This window comes from Oncorhynchus keta, chromosome 17 (assembly GCF_023373465.1).
Source record: "Oncorhynchus keta strain PuntledgeMale-10-30-2019 chromosome 17, Oket_V2, whole genome shotgun sequence".
Taxonomy (NCBI): domain Eukaryota; kingdom Metazoa; phylum Chordata; class Actinopteri; order Salmoniformes; family Salmonidae; genus Oncorhynchus; species Oncorhynchus keta.
In genome coordinates, this window is record NC_068437.1 from 18,185,556 (window position 1) to 18,209,302 (window position 23,747).

Below are 23,747 nucleotides of genomic sequence, written 5' to 3' on the forward strand. Positions count from 1 at the left end.
TATAGCGTTTGTGTGTTACTGTTTTAAGCTTAAACCTACTTGTCATCCAAGCTGTTCAAGGCTCAACTATTGTGCAGTGGCTATACAAACTGCCGTTTGATTAATCCAAAATCGACTCTGGGAAAATAACACTGTACTAGCAAAGCACATGAGCATTTGAACACCTAGATTAATTGAACAGAAAAGGCCCCCAGGTTTGTTTGAATTGAATCCCTAAAGACCGTTGTCAAACTCTTGAATCAATGTCATGTTAGGAGTAATTATTTTGAGATTAATATCTGAGAAAATAGGGTAGAATAGTGCTTATATAAACAGTTTATCCCCTTTCCATTGCTGGCACAGATACCATCTACACTACATGACCAAAAGTATGTGGACACCTGCTTGTCAAACATCTCATTCCAAATTCATGGTCATTAATAGGGAGTTGGCCCCCCCTTTGCAGCTATAACAGCCTCCACTTTTCTGGGAAGGCTTTCCACAAGATGTAGGAACATTGCTGCGGGGACTTGCCACGAGAGCATTAGTGAGGTCGTGCACTGATGTTGGGCGATTAGGCTTGGCTCGCAGTTGGCGTTCCAATTCTTCCCAAAGGTGTTCAATGGGGTTGAGGTTAGGGCTCTGTGTAGTCCAGTCAAGTTCTTTTATGACGATCTCGACAAACCATTTCTGTATGGACCTCGCTTTGTGCACTGGGGCATTTTTTAATGCTGAAACAGGAAAGGGACTTCCCCAAGCTGTTGCCACGAAGATAGAAGCAATCGTCTAGAATGTCATCCAATGTATGCTGGAGCATTAAGATTTCACTTCACTGGAAACTAAGGGGCCTAGCCTGAACCATGAAAAACAGCCCCAGACCATTATTCCTCCTCCACCCAACTTTACAGTCGGCACTATGCATTCGGGCAGGTAAGTGTTCTCCTGGAATCCACCAAACTCAGATTCGTCTGTCGAACTGCCAGATGGTAAAGCGTGATTCATCACTCCAAGGAATGCATTTCCACTGCTCCAGAGTCCAATGGCGGGGAGCTTTACACCACTCCAGCCAACGCTTGGCATTGCGTATCTTAGGCTTGTGTGCAGCTGCTTGCCTGTGGAAACCCATTTAATGAAGCTCCAGACTAACAGTTATTGTGCTGACGTTGCATCTAGAGGCAGCATGAACTCAGTAGTGAGTGTTGCAACTGAGGACAGGTGATTTCTGTGTTTCAGCGGTCCTGTTCTATGAGCTTGTGTGGCCAACCACTTCATGGGTGAGCCGTTTTCGCCCCTAGACATTTCCACTTCACATTAACAGCACTTACAGTTGACTGGGGCAGCTCTAGCAGGGTAGAAATTCGACGAACTGACTTGTTGGGAAGGTGGCATCCTATGACGGCGCCACGTTGAAAGTCACTGAGCTCTTCAGTAAGGCCATTCTACTGCCAATGTTTGTGTATGGAGATTACATGGCTGTGTCCATTTTATACAACTGTCAGCCTCAGGTATGGCTGAAATAGCCAAATCCACTCATTTGAAGGGTTGTCCACGTGTGTGTGTGTGTATATATACAGTACCAGTCAATTTTGGACACACCTACTTATTCCAGGGTTTTTCTTTAGTTTTACTATATTGTAGAATAATAGTGAAGACGATCAATATTATGAAATAACACATGGAATCATGTAGTAACTAAAATTGTTAAACAAATCAAAATAAATGTTATATTTGAGATTCTTCAAAGTAGCCACCCTTTGCCTTGATGACAGCTTTGCACTCTTGGCATTCTCTAAACCAGCTTCATGAGGAAGTCACATGGAATGCATTTTAATTAACAGGTGTGCATTGTTAAAAGTTAATTTCCTTAATACATTTGAGACAATCAGTTGTGTTGTGACAAGGTAGGGGTGGTATACAGAAGATAGTCCTATTTGGTAAAATACCCATATTATGGAAAGAACAGCTCAAAAAAGCAAAGAGAAATGACAGTCAGTCCATCATTAAGGCAATAATGAACATTTCAAGAACTTTGAATGTTTCTTCAAGTGGTCGCAAAAACCATCAGGTGCTCTGATGAAATTGGCTCTCATGAGGACCGCCACAGGAAAGGAAGACCCAAAGTTACCTCTGCTGCAGAGGATACATTCATTAGAGTTACCAGCCTCAGAAATTGCAGTCCAAATAAATGCGTTACGGAGTTCAAGAAAGAGACGCATGTCAACATCAACTGTTCAGAGGAGACTGCGTGAATATGGCCTTCATGTTAGAATTGTTGCAAGAAACCACTATTGAAGGACACCAATACGAAGAAGAGACTTGCTTGGGCCAAGAAACACGAGCAATTGACATCAGACTGGTGGAAGTCCTTTGGTCTGATGAGTCAAAATTTGAGATTTTTGGTTCCAACCGCCGTGTCTTTGTGAGACGCAGAGTAGGTGAACGGGTGATCTCTGCATGTGTGGTTCCCACCGTGAAGCATGGAGGAGGTGGTGTGATGACGACAACGTCTGTGATTTATTTAGAATTCAAGGCACACATGGCTACTACAGCATTCTGCAGCGATACACAATCCCAGCTGGTTTGCACTTAGTGGGACTATCATTTGTTTTTCAACAGGACAATGACCCAACACACCTCCATGTTGTGAAAGGGCAATTTGACCAAGGAGCGTGATGGAGGGCTGCATCAGATGACCTGGCCTCCACAATCACCCGACCTCAACCCAATTGAGACGGTTTGGGATGAGTTGGCCCACAGAGTGAAGCTAAAGTAGCCAACATGTGCTCAGCATATGTGGGAACTCCTTCAAGACTGTTGGAAAAGTATTCCAGGTGAAGTTGGTTGAGAGAATGCCAAGTGTGCAAAGGGTGTCAACTTTGAAGAATTAAAAATACATTTTGATTTGTTTAACACTGACACAATACCTCATGACAAAGCGAAAACTGCTTTTTCAAAATATTTGCAAATATAAAACTGAAATACCTTATTTATATATTCAGACCCTTTGCTATGAGACTCAAAATTGAGCACATATGCATCCTGTTTCCATCGATGATCCTTGTGATGTTTCTACAACTTGGAGTTCACCTGTGGTAAATTCAATTGATTGAATATGATTTGGAAAGGCACACACTTCTATATAGAAGGTCCCATAGTTGACAGTGCATGTCAGAACAAAAGCCATGAGGTCGAAGGAATTGTCTGTAGAGCTCCGAGACAGGATTGTGTCAAGGCACAGAGCAGGATAAGGGTGCCAAAAAATGTTTGCAGCATTGAAGGTCCCCAAGAACACAGTGGCCTCCATCATTCTTAAATGGAAAAAGTTTGGAACCACCAAGACTCTTCCTAGAGCTGGCCGCCCAGCCAAACTGAGTAATTGGGGGAGAAGGGCCTTGGTCAGGGAGGTGACCAAGAACCAGATGGTCACCCTGACAGAGCTCTGGAGTTCCTCTGTGGAGATGGGAGAACCTTCCAGAAGAACAACCTTCTCTGCAGCACCACCAATCAGGTCCTTATGGTAGAGTAGTCAAACGGAAGCCACTCCTCAGTAAAAGGCACATGACAGCCTGCTTGGAATTTGCCAAAAGGCACCTAAAGACCCTCAGACCATGAGAAAACAAGATTCTCTGGTCTGGTGAAACCAAGATTGAACAATTTGGCCTGAATGCCAAGCGTCATGTCCGAAGGAAACCTGGCACCATCCCTGCGGTGAAGCATGGTGGTGGTAGCATCATGCTGTGGGGATGTTTTTCAGCAGCAGGGACTGGGAGACTAGTCAGGATCTAGGGAAATATTAACAGAGCAAAGTACAGTCGTGGCCAAAAGTTGAAAATGACACTAATTTTCACAATGTCTGCTGCCTCAGTTTGTATGATGGCAATTTGCATATACTCCAGAATGTTATGAAGAGTGATCAGATTAATTGCAATTAATTCATGCAAATGAACTGAATCCCCCCCAAAAAAACATTTCCACTGCATTTCAGCCCTGCCACAAAAGAACCAGCTGACATGTCAGTGATTCTCTCTTGTTGACGAGGACAGGGCTAGAGATCACTGTCATGCTGATTGAGTTCAAATAACAGACTGGAAGCTTCAAGGAGGGTGGTGCTTAGAATCATTGTTCCTCTGTCAACTACGGTTACCTGCAAGGAAACACGTGCCTTCATCATTGCTTTGCACAAAATGGGCTTCACAGGCAAGGATATTGCTACCAGTAAGATTGCACCAAAATCAAACATTTATCGGATCAAGGAGAGCTGTTCAATTGTTGTGAAGGCTTCTGGGCACCCAAGAAAGTCCAGCAAACGCCAGGACCGTCTCCTAAAGTTGATTCAGCTGCAGGATCGGGGCACCACCAGTACAGAGCTTGCTCAGGAATGGCAGCAGGCAGGTGAGTGGATCTGCACGTACAGTGAGGCCAAGACTTTTGGAGGATGTCCTGGTGTCAAGAAGGGCAGCAAAGAAGCCACTTCTCTCCAGGAGAAACATCAGGGACAGCCTGATATTCTGAAAAGGGTACAGGGATCGGACTGCCGAAAAGTAATTTCCAGAAAAAAGCTTGTCCGGAGAAGTCAAGGTGAGCACTACCATTAGTCCTGTGTCATGCCAACAGTAAAGCAACCTGAGACCATTCATGTGTGGGGTTGCTTCTCAGCCAAGGGAGTGGGCTCACTCACAATTTTGCCTAAGAACACAGCCATGAGTAAAGAATGGTACCAACACATCTTCTAAGAGCAGCTTCTCCCAACCATCCAGGAACAGTTTGGTGACAAACAATGCCTTTTCCAGTATGATGGAGCACCTTTCCATAAGGCAAAAGTGATAACTAAGTGGCTCAGGGAACAGAACATTGATATTTTGGGTCCATCGCCAGGAAACTCCCCAGACCTTCATCCCATTGAGAACTTGCGGTCAATCCTCAAGAGGCGGGTGGACAAACAAAAACCCACAAATTCCGACATACTCCAAGCATTGATAATGCAAGAATGGGCTGCCATCAGTCAGGATGTGGCCCAGAAGTTAATTGAGAGCATGCCAGGGCAGATTGCAGAGGTCTTGAAAAAGGGTCAACACTGCAAATATTGACTCTTTGCATCAACTTCATGTACTTGTTAATAAAAGCCTTTGACACTTATGAAATGCTTGTAATTATACTTCAGTATTCCATAGTAACATCTGACAAAAAATATCTAAAGACATTGAAGCAACAAGCTTTGTGAAAATTAATATGTGTCATTCAAAACTTTTGGCCACAACTGTACAGAGAGATCCTTGATGAAAACCTGCTCCAGAGCACTCAGGAACTCAGACTGGGGCAATGGTTCACCTTCCAACAGGACCATGACCCTAAGCACACAGCTAAGAAACCATAGGAGTGGCTTCGGATCGAACGTCTCTGGAGACCTGAAAATGTGCAGTGGCTCTCCCCATCCAACCTGACAAAGCTCGAGAGGATCTGCAGAGAAGAATGGGAGAAACTCCCCAAATACAGGTGTGCCCAGCTTGTAGTGTCATACCCATGAAGACTGAAGGCTGTAATCACTGCCAAATGTGCTTCCAAGTACTGAGTAAAGGGTCTGAATACTTGTAAATGTAAGTTTGATATTTCAGGTTTGTATTTAAGAAATGTTCTAACATTTCTAAAAACCTGGGGGGGGGGGATTACAATCCATTTGGACTAAGGCTGTAACTTAACAAAATGTGGAAAAAGTAAAATGGTCTGAATACTTTCCAAATGCACTGTATAAAAATAATCAATGGTTGATGCATGATTGAAGCAATACCAAGAATATTCATTACACACGCATCATTTTGCAGGTAGAATGTTTGACTTGAGTGGTGCTGTAACAGTTGTAAAATGGAACCCATTTACCACAAGACTTCAGACAGTTAACACTCACTAGATACGTGCAACTGGAAACCACTTTCTACAGGTTTTCACCTTGGGTTTGTACAGTTTAATGTTGTCAAGGGGGAGAAAACATGTGTATGGCACTAACAGAACATTATCTACCTTAATAAATTAAGTTAAAAACTATACCAAAGGTTTTCAAATTTTGTTGAAAGTATACAAGAAACATTTACAAATAATAGCTGTGGCAAAATAAACCTTTGAATATTTAAAATTATTTTGATTCCTACCAACAAGCATACTGATAAACATACCAACATGGGTTGCCGATTAACATTGCATGGTAGCTGGAAATAAAATTATCCGATTTTGTGCAGAAGGAAAACCCTATCAAAATCACACCAAGTTTTCCAATTGGTATATTTCAGTTATCGTCTGTTTCTGTATACATTTTCTTTTTATAAAATATTTTATTCATACAATCATTTTAACTATAGCAACATTACTATTTAACTTGGAGTGGCAAAATATCAGACGGATCACCTCATAACAATAGTATATAAACGAATGCAAAAAAATAATAACTGTATCCATTAGAGTATCTCTTCATTCAGTTCCAACTTCCTGTACAACTGTCTGTAATAGCCTAATATTAATATTGCTGGTCCTGATCTGGTGAAGTTAGTGCAGCAGCAGCTCTGACTCTGGACTTGCACTGCCCTCTACTGGTGGCCCAGGGAGAGAGCTGTGCGTGGCAGGAACAGGCTGGCAGGAACCACACATCACCCTGGGCCGTTCACAGCTGCCGTCGGTGAGGCCACGCTCTGCTCTGTTCTGTAGGCGGGCAGACAGGACACAGTGTAACATACTGGATGACACACACTTCACAAGTGATAAGACATGCCAGACTGGAACCCCACAGCACAACCTCATTCTAGCTGACACTTACTTGGCTTCGTCCATTGCTGTTCCTTCTAGGGGACCATTAACAGCGTCACTGGGGACTTTTGATTTCTCATCTGAATGGTGTGCACTGTGGAAGGGAAGAAATAAAGATAGGTCATCATGAGACAGAACCGGTACAACAGCATGTCTGAAAATAGCTCACTAGTACGAGACAGTTCCAGTGAAGGTATAAGTTGACAACATGGAGCCAGACCCTGGTTTGGAACAGTTGCTGACAGGCTGGACAGATGCAGGGACCCTCTTCTCTGGTGTTCCACTCTCCCTCACCACGTACTTTGCAGATGCGTCCTCTGAGGTAGACAACTTCACATCCTCACTGCAGAGAAAAAGGGGACATTTACAGAGCTCTTTCCATTTCAAACATTCAGAATGACAATAGACAGAAACCCACCACTGTTTATAGACAAAACGGAAAAGACTAGCGCATGCAGAATGGGAGACAGACAACATCAAAGCATTGGGCAAACGAGTGTGTCGAAATGCGTATGGCGGTTAAAAATGGATGCAAGGAACAAAATGGACAGCAAATGGACAGAAGCAGCAAGAGTCCATTTAGATTTTCTGACCATCCACTTACAGCAGTTTCCTCTTTTTAAGAGTGAGCTTGTTTCGAAGAGCAGAACACGAGATGACAGTTTTGAAACTCACCGAAATGATTCAAAGTTTTCAGCCATCGGTCTTGATTTTTGTCATTAAAACCACCACGACTATGTCGTCATAATTACTAGGCAAAACTAACGCACTCCAGGATATTTGTGTATTTTTACAGGTCTTATTCATTTTCTGTTTGAGGCGGCGGTTATGTGCGATTTATTTAACCTTTAAGACAAGTCAATTTAGAACACATTCTTATTTAAAATGACCTGGCAAAGTGAACTACATTTACAACTACCTAGATGGCATTTTGAAAGTCTGTTGGACTTGAGATTCAAGCTTAAAAACAAAGCTCACTGCCAGTAGAGCTGAATCTTGCGCGACAACAGGACTACTGCTAGTAGAGCTGAATCTTGCGCGACAACAGGACTACTGCTAGTAGAGCTGAGTTTTGCGCGACAACAGGACTACTGCTAGTAGAGCTGAGTTTTGCGTGACAACAGGACTACTGCTAGTAGAGCTGAGTTTTGCGTGACAACAGGACTACTGCTAGTAGAGCTGAGTTTTGCGTGACAACAGGACTACTGATAGGCTAAGATTCATCTCTCTCCAGTTTATTCCAGCCACCTCACAATGCCATGAGCTACAAACCAAAGCCAATGAGACACCAGCACAAGGAGGTGGTGGATAAATTTTGAAGACTGCCTCCACCAATCCACACCCCCACCTGGACATCGACAGAAAGGAGAACAAGGCCAACTCAAAGCCTGGGAGTGGCTAATCCCGAGGGCTGATGGCCAATTCACGACGTCATTGACGACGAGCGACGACCAAATCAATACATCTGAGATATACATGCAAATGGAGATGGCAAAATAATTAATTTTAAAAACTCAGTGGCTGACATGAAAACAAGAAACGGCAGATGCCCCCCCGACTGGCTGTACATACCGATAAGATTTCAACACTCTGAAGCCACACGCACGCCAGAGAGAAAGAGGAAGCTCATGTTGTAAGTGTTGCAGTTAAAGTGAAGGACAGTTTCTCAAACAACACAGACAGCAATGTAGGTTTGGCAGGTTTGGTGATACATAAATGGTATATAGATATTTATACAAGTCTACTGGAGTGTCCCTGCTTTGCATGGATTTAAGTCACTCAGTGCAGGAGGGGGAAAACGTGGCAAGACACAGAGGTCAATTCCACATGCTCTGAGGTGAATGGCTGTGTTGTAAAGGAAGGATTGGTGACCAGAGGAACAGGGTATGGTGAGTCATCAAAAGCCTTACCTCTTGAAAATGGCCGTTTCAGTTTTGGCATCTACAGTAAGGCTAACTGTTTCCTTCATGGATCCATTGGTGACCGTCTCAGTGGTGACGGACTCCTCTGCATCCGAGCATCTGGCTTTCCCTCCAGGGGAGCTGGCTGGCTGGGCTGCCTCATCCCCTGGCCACTGGTCAGAATCTGCGACGTCACACAGGGACAGCATCATAACAGTGACCACAGAGTTGGCCGTAACACACTTATTCCTGAAAAGCTCAGTGGCAAACCTCACCTTCATGCTGCATTGGTGCGTTGACACCCAAGGGGTCTCCTGTCTCTATACAAGTCTCCATTGCTACTGGGGAATTGCTCCTCAAAGGATCTTTGGGTCTGGAAGAAAAGGTCTTGAATTTGTCCTCTTAAAATAGCCAATCTCAAATATTAGACATGGGAAGCCAGGGGAATGAACAGAACACCTGTCACCCACATCCTTATTCATACTACATGGAAGGATAACGCAATATGGAAATGTGTGGCAATAGTGTCACCTAAGGCCTTGGGAATGAGGGTGGTGTGATGATGAAACCTTACCTAACTGGTGAGAAGTTGCTAGAAAAGTCTGCCCAGCCCATGGCTTTGCCAGGGGAGGCGTTGGGGGAGCTCCAGCCAGCAGACTCTGGTATAACCGCAGGGGAGGAGGGGGAGGCTGGGGCAGCGGAGGCTGGGGCAGATTCACCCATCGCCGTAGAACTCCCGGTGTCCATGGGTATGTCGTCAAAGTTAGCTGTCCACAGAGGCCCTGAAACAACAGGGCAGCCGTCACAAAAAAGCAAGGCATCATCTCGAAAAGATCATACCAGACCGACCTACCCAACGAACCACTAACCCAACCCCAGTGCGCAAACCCGGAACAATCACTCACCAGTGTCCACCTCCATTCTGTCATCAGAGCTGGCGTTGTTGGGGTCAAAGGGATCACGTTTAACATCCTCCTCCTCAGAGTCTGTGCTCTCCTCACTATCTGTGCTACCAGAGCTCCTAATGGGAGGCACAGAATGGACAAAAGTCAAGAAAGTGTATCAAAATCACCCAAACTGGTGCTTTGAACCAGCCTCAGAAGATATGTTAGTCATTTAAAACATGTAATTTACATATCCGCCAAGAGGCGCTGCCGTACCGAGGACGTCTCTGAGCGTCTGGTGCGAAAGTAACATCTTTCTCGTCCCAGATGTCCTCATCAGAGCCTGCATCTTCAAACTGCTGGATCTTCTCCTTACAGCAGGCCTCAAACAGAGCTATATTCGCCTGGAAGACAACACCAGTACCAGGGTAAAGCACATGATACACAAAAAGATACGCCGTGATTCCTCCACTTCCTCATTACTGTAAATGGAAAAGGGAAGAAAATATGTATGTGCATCATTTTCATAGGTAACAGAACTTCAGACGTCTAGAGTGCAGCATTAGTTAATATGTACCAATCCTTTTCAGGATGGTAAAACGTTTTCACTGTAAACTTAAAAACGACTAAAACCAGATAAAGATTGTTGAAAAGATAATGGAGCAACCTTTTTAAAAATCGGATTATCTTTGAGAACTAACAATTACCAAAATAAAAACTAGTCTGGGAGAATCTGAAATTCCAAAAATGTAATGTGTTTGAATCACTTAGACAGCATAAGAACAAGAAATAAGCCATAGCAAAATGTGTAGGCTTGCAGGAAATTAGCTTCAAAACAGACGTTCTGTCTCTGAGGCTGAAAAAAAATCCCAGGGTAAAGACTAACAGCATTATAAAAATTGTAAACTTTAAAACTTAGGGAGATAATCAAGTAGCAGTTTGAGGAAAATTATCTTACTCATTTCCACTAGAATTGAACAGATCTCCAGTACAAATGGAAGACAACATGGCATTCATTTTAACATCCTTTCACTACCTTTGAAATGCATTAAATTATATTAAAATACTTACACTTTCATTTGTATTCAAGGAAAAATTGATGTCTGATATTCTATCAAAGGGAATACTGAAATGTTAAAGAAAAGAGTTTAGTTTAGTTATATTAATTAGACAATGACTACAAACAATGACTAAACACAATGGCTTCAGGACGCCTACCTACAGAGGCCCATTAACAGGAAGAAGAATGTTATTGACATGAAAGCAGCTTTATGCAGAAACTCCAGCCAGCCATTCCCACCTGGTCATTCTACTCAGGGGCCCATCCGCCAGCAGATCACCCACATAACAAGAAGAGCCAGAGGCACAGAACAGGGTTGAAGTGCGCTACTTATTCCAAACTAACTGAATTATGCAGGGTTTTTACACTGCATAGAAAAATCTTGGGCGGGTCGCCTAAGTGTTTTTCCTCGGGCCGCCCATGTCCAAACAGTAAAAAAAAAAAAATACATAGAAAGACGTTTCAGTGTAAACAAAATACTAAAACCAGATAAAGTATGTAGGAAAGATAACGGACCTATATATTTTTAAATAAGATCTTTGAAAACGATCAACCCCCTAAGTAAAAGCTAGACAGTCAGGGAGAATCAAAAATTCCCAAAATGATGATTGGTGATTTTAGAATATTCTGCTGCTTTCACACAGATATGGTATTTAAAATATATATTTTTTATTTAACTAGGCAAGTAATTGTATCCTAAACAATATTCAAAACAGATTTTTAAAAGTTGATTGATTTACCAAGATGAGTCCCCACACTTGTCTCAAAGCAGAGCGATTGTGCCGTCCCAATCAAAACAGTGCTGAAATTAGAATCGAGTAGGCTTTTGCTTCAAATTTATTACAAGAATTGGATGACTTTGGGACGTTTCAGTAAGCAACAACTTGATACATGCCTTCAATTGCACGTACTTTAATCCAATAGTTTCATCATTCAGTGATATTTATTCCCACAGTAATTCTTTATGTATCCATCCGGTTATGTTTAAGAAAACAGTGCGTGTGGTGGGCTATGAGAAGAGATGGGTGAAGTGACATGTCTTGCAAAATGTATAACTGGCTGTCTAGCAACCATCAAGAGTTTAAGAGTGTAGTGCGTGCCAAAACCGCCTCAGCATTACAGCTACGTTTCATACTATGCCGTAGGCAGAACTTTACTGAAATGATTAGTAGATCGTTTGGCAGAAAAGAATTTGGGCTTTGATACCGGCAATACCTTTCAGATAAAGAAGAGGGGGTAAAAGTTGGCAGGATAAGGTTGGCTGGAAAAAAAGGGAAAAGGGATAGCAAAATGTGTAGAATTGCAGGAAGTGAGCTTTAAAACAGCTACATTGTCAATGTGGCCAACAGGAGGGCCTCTAAAATGTTTGGTCAAAGGCCACCACGCCCATACCAACCACAAGCCCCATTTTGATCAAGAAAAAATAAAAATAAACTGTTTTGCAATTACCAATTACAATCTGGACTCTGGTCCAAGCAAAGCATCAGTCTTGATTGACAGTGACACAGGCAATCTACTTTAAAATGGTTGAACTGTATAATATGAGCAACTTAAATGTAATAAGAATATTTGACATTCATGGGTTGCTGAATTCAGATTGGCATCCAATTAACCTACTACTTATTTTCCCCAGACTAGAAATATCATTATCCAAACAGTGGCATTTTATTTTCATATGTTAATTGCAAACATGTATGTAACCTAAATCTTTGTACAGAGAAAGAAACTGATTCCCAGTCCTTTGTTAAGGAAGCAAAGAATGTATTAACAGAACACCAGTCTAGTCACCCCACACCCTTATTGAAATCCCCAAACCAGTAGAATAGCAGGTTATGAAGAAAACATGCAGGATCAGTACTCACTCCACGACATCATCCTGATCGGCAAACTCTTCGTCATTGAAGCCAAACTGCTCAATAAAATTGGACGTCATTTGTTGCATCTGATAATCAGAAAAGGCCTGGCAAACCCAGGACCAACGATAATGATATAGTCTTGGCACTACAAAAAACTTCAAGTACTTCAATTCAAAACAATTGACTAATACTGTAGCTATAGGTTCATCGTTTAAAGATTAAGAGCACAAGCATACTTACAATTGGAAGACACATTTAATATTCACAAAATCAGTACTACTATTACTAGACAAGTATAATAATGTTAACAATTTTTTTTTTAAAGTATCAATATGGAGACTGCAGCATTTATATAGTCTCATCCAGTTACAGACTTACTTGTTGTAAAGAGGAATCCTGGTGGAATCCGCTGTCCTTGAAGTCTACCTCGTCATCACTGGATGAGTGAATATGGTGTGTGTTCACCTAGTGCACAGTGCAACCAACCTTATTACTAAGAGGACAACCACGAGGCATCCTTCAAACAGCGTCGGCATTACTGGCACGTCACCTTTCAGTACGTCAGTGTAAATACTGTGTAACAGTGTACTCTGAAAACATTATGGCATTAAGTAACTGAGGTGTCTGTATCAGACTTACTAGGTCTACAGTGTTTCTCTTGTTTGTGTCAGCTAGCTGACCAGAAATGAAGGTCTCCCATCTCTCTCTGTCTTCTTCTGTGAGCTCTGAAATAACACAGAGAAATAACAAGATGAGTTTATTCCACCTCATTTCAGGATATAGAAAGGATTGTTTTTTCGCTCCAACAACCTCATTCCTTATGGGTGTCAAAGCCCACTCACCTGAGATGAGCTGCTGTATCTGTGCACCATTGGGGCCCTTGTCGCTGTTGTGCACTATTGAGTTGGCTATTCTGGTCAAGTGGCCCATGTAGCCCTGTCTACGTCCACCCTCAGCCCTGCAACAGGAAACACTTACTGAAGCCTACCGGCACATTGTGGTGACTTTTATGTGCGCCGTCGCAAGGGGAAAAACCAAAGAGCTCACAAGAGATTTTAAAAAACCAAATCTGCAGTGGTCTAGTAACAACTATACACATATATCATTAATAATAACAGTACTTACTGCACTTTCTCATTGGAGCTCCATGCATCAAGAATTCTCTGTATAAACTGGCACTTCTGAAACAGCTAAAACACAGCGCACAAAAAGAGTTGATTGACTCGTCTGACATGAGTACCATTCTAGATGTAAAGAAAAGGGTGATGAAGTCTCACATGATTGATAAGGTGGCTTTCTCTGACAGGCTCCTGATCACTGTTGATTTTGAGGTTTTCACTTTGGGCTGGGGGCATCGCTAGGATCATTGCAGTGCATATTTCAACTTGTAAATGCAGGAAGTTATTCCATATATATTTGAAGTACATGTCCTGAGAATAAACAAATTGTTTTTTTAAAAGCATACATTTATTTAATAAAATGTTCCAAACCAAGTTGTTGAAGTGAGCATCATCCCTGTTGACCTTAGTTATGAGAAGGGGGTAGTAAAGGAACTAGTGTCATGAAAGACAGAAATCCCTGTGCATAGCAGTCTAAATCCAGATGCTAATTAAGACAGGAACAACTAGTACTAAAAACCATGTGTAAAATATAAAAGACAGGCAACTTACAAGTATGACACCTAGAGTGTTGAGGTTAATCAGCTCCATGTTGATGATATGAGTGTTGGTCTGCAGGAGGCTGGCCACTAGACGGACCACATTCAGCCGGGTGTTGCCCACTGGGGGGTCTAGCACTCCCCATGTGGTTTTCATGATATTCTTCTGCAAATATGGGGATGAAAGGAACAATCAGGCTCTCATTGGTAACTCAAACACAACCGCCATTGGAGTGAACTTGTAAAGTCAATTTAGAGGAAAGACCACCCACTCTGAAAATAAATATGACTCAAAGTTAAACCAAGATTAAGATAGCAGGATCACAACAAAAGAGAAATGTAGTAATAGTTTATTTAAAATATTGTGGTTGTCATATTTATTTCAAGTTAATAACAAAGAGAAAAACCTATAAAACCTATTTCCACTAGATGTTGGAACATTGCTGCAGGGATTCCCCTCAGCCACAAGAGAATTTGTGAAGTCGGGCACTTATCTTGGGCGATTAGGCCTGGCTCGCAGTCGGCGTTCCAATTCATCCCAAATGTGTTCGATGAGGTTGAGGTCAGGGCTCTGTCCAGACCTGTCAAGTCCTTCCACACCAATCGACAAACAATGTCTGCATTAACCTTGCTTTGTGCACTGAGGTTTTGTCATGCTGAAACAGGAAAGGGCCTTCCCCAAAAGGTTGTCACAAAGTTGGAAGCACAGAATCGTCTAGAATGTCGTTGTAAACTGGAACTAAGGAGACTAGCCCGAACCATGAAAAACAGCCCCAGACCATTATTCTTCCTCCACCAAACTTTACAGTTGGCACTGTGCAGTCGGGCAGGTAGCATTCTCCTGGAATCCACCAAACCCAGATTCGTCCGTCAGACTGCCAGATGGTGAAGTGTGATTCGTCACTCCAGAGTCCAATGGCGGTGAGCTTCACACCACTCCAGCCGACGCTTAGCAGCGCGCATGGTGATATTAGGCTTGTGTGCGGATGCTCGGCCATGGAAACCCATTTCTTGAAGCTCCCGTCGAACAGTTATTGTGCTGACACTGACTCGGTAGTGAGTGTTGCAAACGAGGACAGACGATTTTTACACGCTACGAGCTTCGGCACTTGGCGATCCCGTCCTGTGAGCTTGTGTGACCTACCACTTCGCGGCTAAGCCGTTGCTGCTCCTAGACGTTTCCACATATAGTTAATCGGGGCAGCTATAGCAGGGCATAAAAATGACTTGTTGGAAAGGTGGCATCCTATGACAGTGCCACGTTGAAAGTCAGAAATCTTCAGTTAGGCCATTCTGCTGCCAATGTTTGTCTGTGGAGATTCCATGGCGGGGTGCTCGAATTTACACACATTTTAGCAACAGGTGTGGCTGCAACAGCCAAATCCACTAACTCGAAGGGATGTCCGCATACTTTTGTATATATAGTATATGTAAAGTATTGTATTACCTTTGGGGGTTCCAGCAGCAGTTGATGGAAGTCTTTGAGCCTAGGTCTGACAGCCTCCAGAATGCTCTGATTGACTGAGAAGGACGGGTGGCTCATACCAGGAGGACAGATTTCCAAATGGCCTTCGAATCTGCAAACGACAGAACCGTACATCAGAAAGTCTCCCAAAACAAATAAAACTTTAAAATGGGATATCGTTAACTTACGCTGGTCTTCGTGTCTCAAAGAGTGTCAGGAGAATCTGAATTACACTGACTATTGCAGAGTCATTTTTCTCTTTGTCAAATATGTTGGACAGCAACTGCTCCACAGTCTCTTGTCTGAGAGAAAGGAAGGGACATGTACAGTACCAATCAGAAGTTTGGACACACCTACTCATTCAAGGGTTTCTCTTTATTTTGACTATTTTCTACATTGTAGAATAATAATGAAGACATCAAAACTATGAACATACGGAATCATGTAGTAAGCAAAAAGTGTTAAAACCAAATATATTTTTAAAGTAGCCACCCTTTGCTTTGACAGCTTTGCACTCTTGGCATTCTCTCAACCTGCGTCACCTGGAATGCTTTTCCAACAGTCTTGAAGGAGTTCTCACATATGCTGAGCACTCGTTGGCTGCTTTTCCTTCACTCTGCGGTCCAACTCATTACAAACCATCTCAATTTGGTTGAGGTCAGGTGATTGTGGAGGCCAGGTCATCTGATCCAGCACTCCACTCTCCTTAGTCAAATAGCCCTTACACAGCCTGGAGGTGTGTTGGGTCATTGTCCTGTTGAAAAACAAATGATAGTCCCACTAAGCGCAACCAGATGGGATTGTGTATCGCTGCAGAATGCTGTGTTATCCATGCTGGTTAAGTGCGCCTTGAATTCTAAATAAATCAGACAGTGTCACTAGCAAAGCACCCACCTCCTCCATGCTTCATGGTGGGACCACACATGCAGAGATCATCTGTTCACCTACTCCGCATCTCACAAAGACACAGTGGTTGCAACCAAAAAGCTCAAATTTGGACTCATCAGACCAAAGCTCAGATTTACACCAGTCTAATATGTCCATTGATCGCATTTATTGGCCCAAACAAGTCTCTTCTTCTTATTGGTGTCCTTTAGTAGTGGTTTCTTTACAGCAATTCGACCATGAAGACCTGATTCTGAGTCTCCTCTGAACATTTGATGTTGAGATGTCTCTTACTTGAACACTGAAGCATTTCTTTGGGCTGCAATCTGAGGTATAGTTAACTCTAATGAACTTATCCTCTACAGCAGAGGTAACTCCAGGTCTTCCTTTCCTGTGCCGGTCTCCATGTGAGCCAGTTTCATCATAGCGCTTGATGGTTTTTGCGACTGCTCTTGAAGAAACTTTGAAAGTTTGTACATTTTCCAGATTGAGTGACCTTCTTAAATTAATGATGGATTGTCGTTTCTCTTTGCTTATTTTAGCCGTTCTTGCCATAATATGGACTTGGTCTTTTACCAAATAGGGCTATCCTTCTGTATTCCACCCCTACCATGTCACAACACAACCGATTGGCTCAAACGCATTAAGGAAAGAAATTACACAGATTAACTTAAGGCACACCTGTTAATTGAAATACATTCCAGGTGACTACCTCGTGAAGCTGATTGAGAAAATGCCAAGAGTGTGCAAAGTTCTCATCAAGGCAAAGGGTGGCTACTTTGAAGAATATCAAATATATATTGATTTGTTTAACACTTTTTTTGGTTACTACATGATTCCATGCGTGTTATTTCATGGTTTTGATGTCTTCACTATTATTCTACAATGAAGAAAATAGTAAAAAATACAAGGAAAACCCTTGAATGAGTAGGTGTAAGTTAGTAATGACTTTGGCACAACAATAAAATATGACAGTAAAATATGATGACAGTAATAATGAGCATTCCTCCTTGAAAAAAACAAACAAACAGGTTGTAGAGACTTACTTTTCTAGTGTGGCCAGTAATGGGTCAGGCTCTGAGCAGCCCTGCACTTGGAACATCTGATCTCTGCTGAGGCGGATGATTTCACACAGAGACTGAGATGCGTTGGAGTGCCTCTAGATGATGAACAGAGAGACTTTAAGACACTGTAAGAGAGCAACAGAACACCAAACAAACCGCTGATGAAATGTGACTTACATCCTCATCCTGAGAAGGCTGGACCATATCAACAAGCCTCTGGATCACCTTCTCCTCGTTCAGCCACTGTGGGAGGAGAAGATAGAGGTCGGTAATTGAACACACAAAAAAAATACCAAAATGCTAAAACGCGAAGTAAACCACATAACAACACTGACATTTAAGACATCTTGTCTGAGCTGCTGTGGTTCAACGCAGGTCAGCATTCTGAGCAGCAAGTCCATGATGGCGGAGGTCCCTATGTGTTTAATCATTAAGTCCACAAAGTCTTCCCTCTTCCGCAGAAACTCCACAATCTGCAAAAGATAGTTGAAGTTTAAGGATGTGTCAAAGGACAATCTTTTCTCCCAGAGCATTCATGAAACCCTGCAGGTCATACACTTTTTAAAACCGGTGTGGTTTATACAAGCGTTTTGTATTGATCTCACCTGTTCCGGTTTCCTACCGATGAGGATGCTCAGGACCTTGCTGAAGAAACTGGCCAGTAAAGGGTTGAGTGGAGATTCATTTTGCAAGAAGCCATAAAGTTTCATTAGTAAACGTTCATCTTCTCCCAGTCTGTCATTGATCTGTCCAACATCCGAGGTAAGGAGTTCACACGATATGTTGGGGTACCTGAAAATAGCATAGAAGTCCAACATTTAATGATCAATTAATACAGTACCACTACCACACAAAAGAGCACATCAAAGGTCCTATATAATTGAATGTCTTGCAAGTCATGTTTGCCCCCTTGTGATTGTAGGGGGGATTCCCTTGAATTAAACAAATGCAAGGGAAACTGAAATAAAACAAGAAATCTTTCTCAGAATTGGCATATATCCGTAAGTATATCCTGGCCTAGTGTGTGTGAATCCCACTTACTTGTACTTGATCGTCTCCTCCACATCATCACTTGGCTCCTGCGTGATGTAAGTTACCAGGTCCTCCATGTACTGAGGCCGTACCAGGAAGTCCACCAGCTTGTGGTTCTGGGCCTTGCACTCCTGCAGGACATCCTCCTCGTCCATCACCTCTGTCAGAGTCACATCTTCCTTCTCCAGGAGGGTGTCGATGTGGGACGTCGTGTGTAAATCAAACTTCCAAAACATGATGCTTCTACAAGGAAGGAAAACATTCATAAGACAATGGGAAAGCACTCACAGTGACACAAAGTACACAATGTGGGTTGAGATGAGGTGGTCAAATAGAAAGCAGGTGGTGGTCAAACAGACAGCTTCACAAATGTACCTGACTGGGATAGAGTCCAGAAGTTAAAAATAAAATAATGATAGTGCTCTTTGGAAGCTCTGGCCCATTACAGGCTCCACAGGCAGCAGTGACAAGACAGGCTTTTTGACACATGCAGCAGAACGACCACCTCAACAGATCAACGCAGACCTGAAACAAGCAAAAGATAAATTAGCATATTACTCATTGTAATGGAACAACATTTTCTTACTAACAGTAACATTTCTTACGTGAAGGTCACATGCTACTGAAACAAGTAGTAATATAAGTGTTGTTTTTTTGTCACATTACCTTCTAAATAATAAGTGTTAACCAGGTGAAAACAAATACTTAGTCTAGGTCATGAGACAAACTTTAAATCTCTGGCAAAGAGCCGGTAAACCATAGCTTTTCCATCATAGGAAGAGTTCACTTCCTTGTTGACATGTCAGCATCCCAACAACTCTCCCCAAAATCAATCTAAACTTCAAAGCATTAAGACAAGCACGACTGGGCTAACCGCTCCACACTCAAATACTGGCAAGATCATTGCTAGTTCAGAACACTGTGCTTAGTCAAATCACCTTGTGCCACATCTTAAGTGGCAATATAGAACACTGTGTCAACAACTCACTCACCGTAGGAACAAAGCAGTGAAACATGTTCAGTGCACACACTAGGCATATGCCTCAAAAGATAAACAGAATTTCCCACTGTGTACACCTGGCCCTCAGGTAAAAGTAAGTATTTGCTAGGAATTCCCATCTTGTGGGGAAGCCTGGGAGAAATAGGGTTAAAGGTTACAGTGAAGCCATCTTGGCTTATGCTAAACCAGCACCTCAGACAAGTGAATGGCTGAGAAAAGAAAGTGTATTAATAGACTGAGCATCGGGGCTGTGCTGAGGGACCATTGACATTGGTCCCTGTCCAGACACATTCTTTGATGAAAGTGTGCAACTCATTCATTGCTCTATAAAATACTACAATAAATTGAAGATGTCAAAATGAATGTCATGGAAAAACATTGAATTGTTTTCTGGCATTAAATTGTCTACCACAGGTGACCAAATAACAACAGGAAAAACCTTTATCACCACCCAAGAGCGCAACATTGGCCTGAACAAAGTCCTGTGTCACTAACAAAAAATAAGCACTTTCAGCTGCTTGTTTACATTGGTTATATGGTTATGGTGTGGTGCTGAAGTGTTTGCTCTACCAGCTACTGAGAAAGCTTATGAACACTTAATTCCATGATTTAAGGAATAGCCCCATCTGTCTCAATTGGCAAAAATATGACAAATGCTGAATAGCCAATCTCCAGTGGGTGAAGACAAAAACAATTTGTCAACTAAATCACAACCATACAACACAGTAATGTATGGTTGGTTACTCAAATATACACGTATGACTATTCCAATGACGGTGTAAAACTGAAACCCAGGGGTTGCCCAAGGTACCATTCTGTTTCATGTAAACTAAACCAGAATGTGTCATAACTTGATGTATTTTTGTATAGGCCTACCTTCTTTTAGTACATTATTGTTTGTCAAATGTAATGCACTGCCTTGGGAGCAAAGGGTTACATTGCCATTTAGCCCCATTTACTGTTCAGTGTTGTTCTTACTGTATTAGCTAGCTAGACTACATACTTTTGTACGTTAGCTAGCTAACATAAGCTAAGTAACCAACAGTCATGTCTCAGGACAGCCTGGGACTAACTAGCTAGCCAAGTTAGTTGTGGTTATAGGGGTCAGAAAGCAAACTACCTAGCTAAATTCAACACTTAGCCTGACCCGGAGAATCCTGAAACTATACCAAAAAAAATAAACTGCACCTTCTTCAGGACTCGGTCTTTCAAAAATAATTTGTAAAAATCCAAATAACTCCACAGGTCTTAATTGTAAAGGGTTTAAACACTATTTCACATGCTTATTCAATGAACCATAAAAAAATGAATGAACATGTACCTGTGGAACGGTCGTTAAGACACGAATAGCTTACAGACGAGGCAATTAAGGTCAGTTATGAAAATTTAGGACACTAAAGAGGCCTTTCTACTGACTCTGGAAAAACATCAAAAGAACAGTGTCCCAGGGTCCCTGCTCATCTGCGTGAACGTGCATTAGGCATGAGGACTGCAGATGTGGCCAGGGCAATAAATTGCTATGTCTGTACTGAGAAATGCCTAAGACAGAACTATACAGGGAGACAGGACGGACAGCTGATCATCCTATCATCCTCGAAGTGGCAGATCACGTGTAACACCTGCACAGGATCGGTACATCCGAATATCACACCTGCGGGACAGGTACAGGATGGCAACAACAACTGCCCGAGTTACACCAGGAATGCACAATCCCTCCATCAGTGCTCAGACTGTCCGCAATAGGCTGAGAGGGGCTGGACTGAAGGCTTGTAGGCCTGTTGTAAGGCAGGTCCTCTCCAGACATCACCGGCAACAAAGTCGCCTATGGACACAAACCCACCGTCGCTGGATCAAACAGGATTGGCAAAAAGTGCTCTTCTCTGACGAGTTGCGGTTTTGTCTTGTCTTACACTTGAGGCATGTACTCTGGAGCGGGAATGATTTGGAGGTGGAGGGTCCGTCATGGTCTGGGGCGGTGTGTCACAGCATCATCGGACTGAGCTTGTTGTCATTGCAAGCAATCTAAACACTATGCATTACAGGGAAGACATCCTCCTCCCTCATGTGGTACCCATCCTGCAGGCTTATCCTGACATGACAATGCCACCAGCCATATTGCTTGTTATGTGCATGATTTCCTGCAAGACAGGAATGTCAGTGTTCTACCATGGCCAACGATGAGCCCGGATCTCAATCCCATTGAGCATGTCTGGGACCTGTTGGAACAGAGGGTGAGGGCTAGTGCCATTCCCCCCAAAATGTCCGGGAACTTGCAGGTGCGTTGGTGGAAGAGTTGGTTAACATCTCACAGCAAGAACGGGTAAATATGGTGCAGTCCATGAGGAGGAGATGCACTTCAGTACTTAATGCAGCTGGTGGCCACACCACATACTGACTTACTTTTGATCTTGACCCCCCTTTGTTCAGGGACACATTATTCCATTTCTGTTCTTCACATGTCTGTGGAACTTGTTCAGTTTATGTCTCAGTTGTTGAATCTTATGTTTATACAAATATTGACACGTTAAGTTTGCTGAAAATAAACGCAGTTGACAGTGAGAGGACGTTTATTTCTTTGCCGAGTTTAGCTAACTAACACAATAGACAGCTGCTTGATAGCTAGCTAGCTTCGCTGCGGACAACTAACGTTTACCAGATAGTTATCAAAGTAACGTAGTTACAGTTGACGTGGTTTTCACAAACTACTAACATTAACTAGCTACTTTGACGTTACCCCAAATAACGGTTCCTAGGTAGTCAACTAACGTTAGCGAACACAAAAATATTTGACTAACGTTAGCCAGTCCCCGTCAACAACTTGACGCCTCTAGATGGCTAACGATAAACTGGCAAAAAAATACCGAAGCCAACATCTAACCGTATAACGTTAACATCAATATCCAAACAGTGGGCGCATGCTGGATAACGTCAGTTAGCATTTTCCAGTTAACCAACGCAGACAGGCCAAACCGTGTCGACAATACTGGTCTGAAATACGGCTAACTAACGTTATCTAGCAAGCAACATAGTGCATTTCAATGGACCCCAGTGCAGTGGCTTTTCACACACAAAAAGACTAACGTATCGCAGCTAACAAGACGATTCGTACTTATAAATACATCGGTGTAGCTAAGTTACCGGTAGCTAAAGAGAAATGGGTAGTTAATGTTGCTCTACCTAGCTAGCTCAGTAGCCGTTCCTGTCTCCTGAACTGCATGCACCAGCTAGCAAGTACGTACCAACAAACAACGGTAAATGGTGAGTCCCCGGCATGTAGCTTATTGGGCCATTAGCCTAAAATGTCAACAACAACAAAAAAGCCACGAATCCTAAGAAGGAAAAAAAAAGTGTTTTCAACGGATTCTGACAGGCGAGAAAATGTAGCTAGACTGTCAGATGGCACTTTTCAAGATGGCGGCACCATCAACTCCAACGACCCTTCCCCCACCACCATAACCAGGCAGATAAGCAGGTTACCAGGTCTTCTGGTCGTCACTAGTTACCACAGCCGCAGAGACTTCATCACGGCTAAACCACGCCTGCTTCTACAATTGGTCTTCTTAAAATCTTATTTTAAATCTAGCCTTAAGCATAGCCTTAACCACACGACTGACCTTAAATTAAGACCAAAAAGCACATTTTTGTTTTAATTAGTGTGGCTGTGCTAGTGACAACAGTATTTTTGCCACAACTAAACTACCAGTCAATCAAACAGACCGATTGAGCTCTATTGGCTAATTAATCACGCCAATCAGACTTCTTGCGAGCTCAGTCTTGTGATTTGGTACTGTACAAGTCATTAAATGGTCCGTGCTTGGGATGTCCCTATCCCATTGAACTTGAGAAGTAAAATGGTTCGGGTTTAGGGTAGGGACGTCCCATTGATTCCGGGTTGCACTGACCGTCCACTCCATTGCGTAAAACGTTAAAAAAAACGTCGCGTCGAGAAACTCCCATTTTCCGCAGATAGAACAGGTTCAGTTTACCATCGGTCTAAAATCCCTCCTCATGTCCATCACTGCGGCAGTCAGAGGATTGGTGGCATCAAATGCATGCCCTGAAAACATACTTTTCTATACATTTATGAGTTTAGGCAAATATGCGTTAGGGCAGCATGTGCAGCATTTGCACATCCATTATTTTTTACTTTTATTTAACCAAGCAAGTCAGTT

The 23,747-nt window shown here is 42.6% G+C and overlaps 1 protein-coding gene across 3 annotated transcripts; it reads right to left on the reverse strand.

Annotated features, from left to right (window-relative positions):
- Positions 1-5,923: 5,923 nt before the first annotated feature.
- LOC118396550 (serine/threonine-protein phosphatase 6 regulatory subunit 3-like) lies at positions 5,924-23,108 on the reverse strand. Of its 3 annotated transcripts, none has more exons than XM_035790812.2 (25): positions 22,815-23,108; positions 18,951-19,100; positions 18,585-18,818; positions 18,149-18,335; positions 17,879-18,016; positions 17,721-17,786; positions 17,526-17,638; positions 15,783-15,896; positions 15,577-15,706; positions 14,143-14,295; positions 13,750-13,902; positions 13,598-13,662; positions 13,315-13,430; positions 13,112-13,197; positions 12,851-12,937; positions 12,479-12,525; positions 10,628-10,682; positions 9,833-9,960; positions 9,578-9,693; positions 9,247-9,454; positions 8,948-9,045; positions 8,682-8,856; positions 6,992-7,114; positions 6,782-6,865; positions 5,924-6,666 (listed from the first exon to the last, which is right to left on the reverse strand). In XM_035790812.2, the coding sequence occupies exons 3-25, from the start codon at positions 18,809-18,811 to the stop codon at positions 6,615-6,617; spliced, it is 2,721 nt and encodes a 906-aa protein (XP_035646705.1). In that variant the 5' UTR covers positions 18,812-18,818; positions 18,951-19,100; positions 22,815-23,108; the 3' UTR covers positions 5,924-6,614. The 3 variants fall into 3 exon arrangements, with proteins under 3 accessions (XP_035646705.1, XP_035646704.1, XP_035646703.1); XM_035790811.2 differs by having other exon boundaries at positions 12,479-12,558; XM_035790810.2 differs by having other exon boundaries at positions 12,479-12,576; positions 22,815-23,107.
- Positions 23,109-23,747: the final 639 nt, after the last annotated feature.

Coding starts and splice junctions, on each gene's coding strand:
- LOC118396550 (XM_035790810.2), bottom strand. CDS start 18,811: ATGTTTTGGAAGTTTGATTTACACACGACGTCCCACATCGACACCCTC. Junction 17,787..17,878: donor TCAGACAAGATGTCTTAAAT/GTCAGTGTTGTT, acceptor CTCCTCCCACAG/TGGCTGAACGAGGAGAAGGT. Junction 9,694..9,832: donor GACGCTCAGAGACGTCCTCG/GTACGGCAGCGC, acceptor GCCTCCCATTAG/GAGCTCTGGTAGCACAGATA.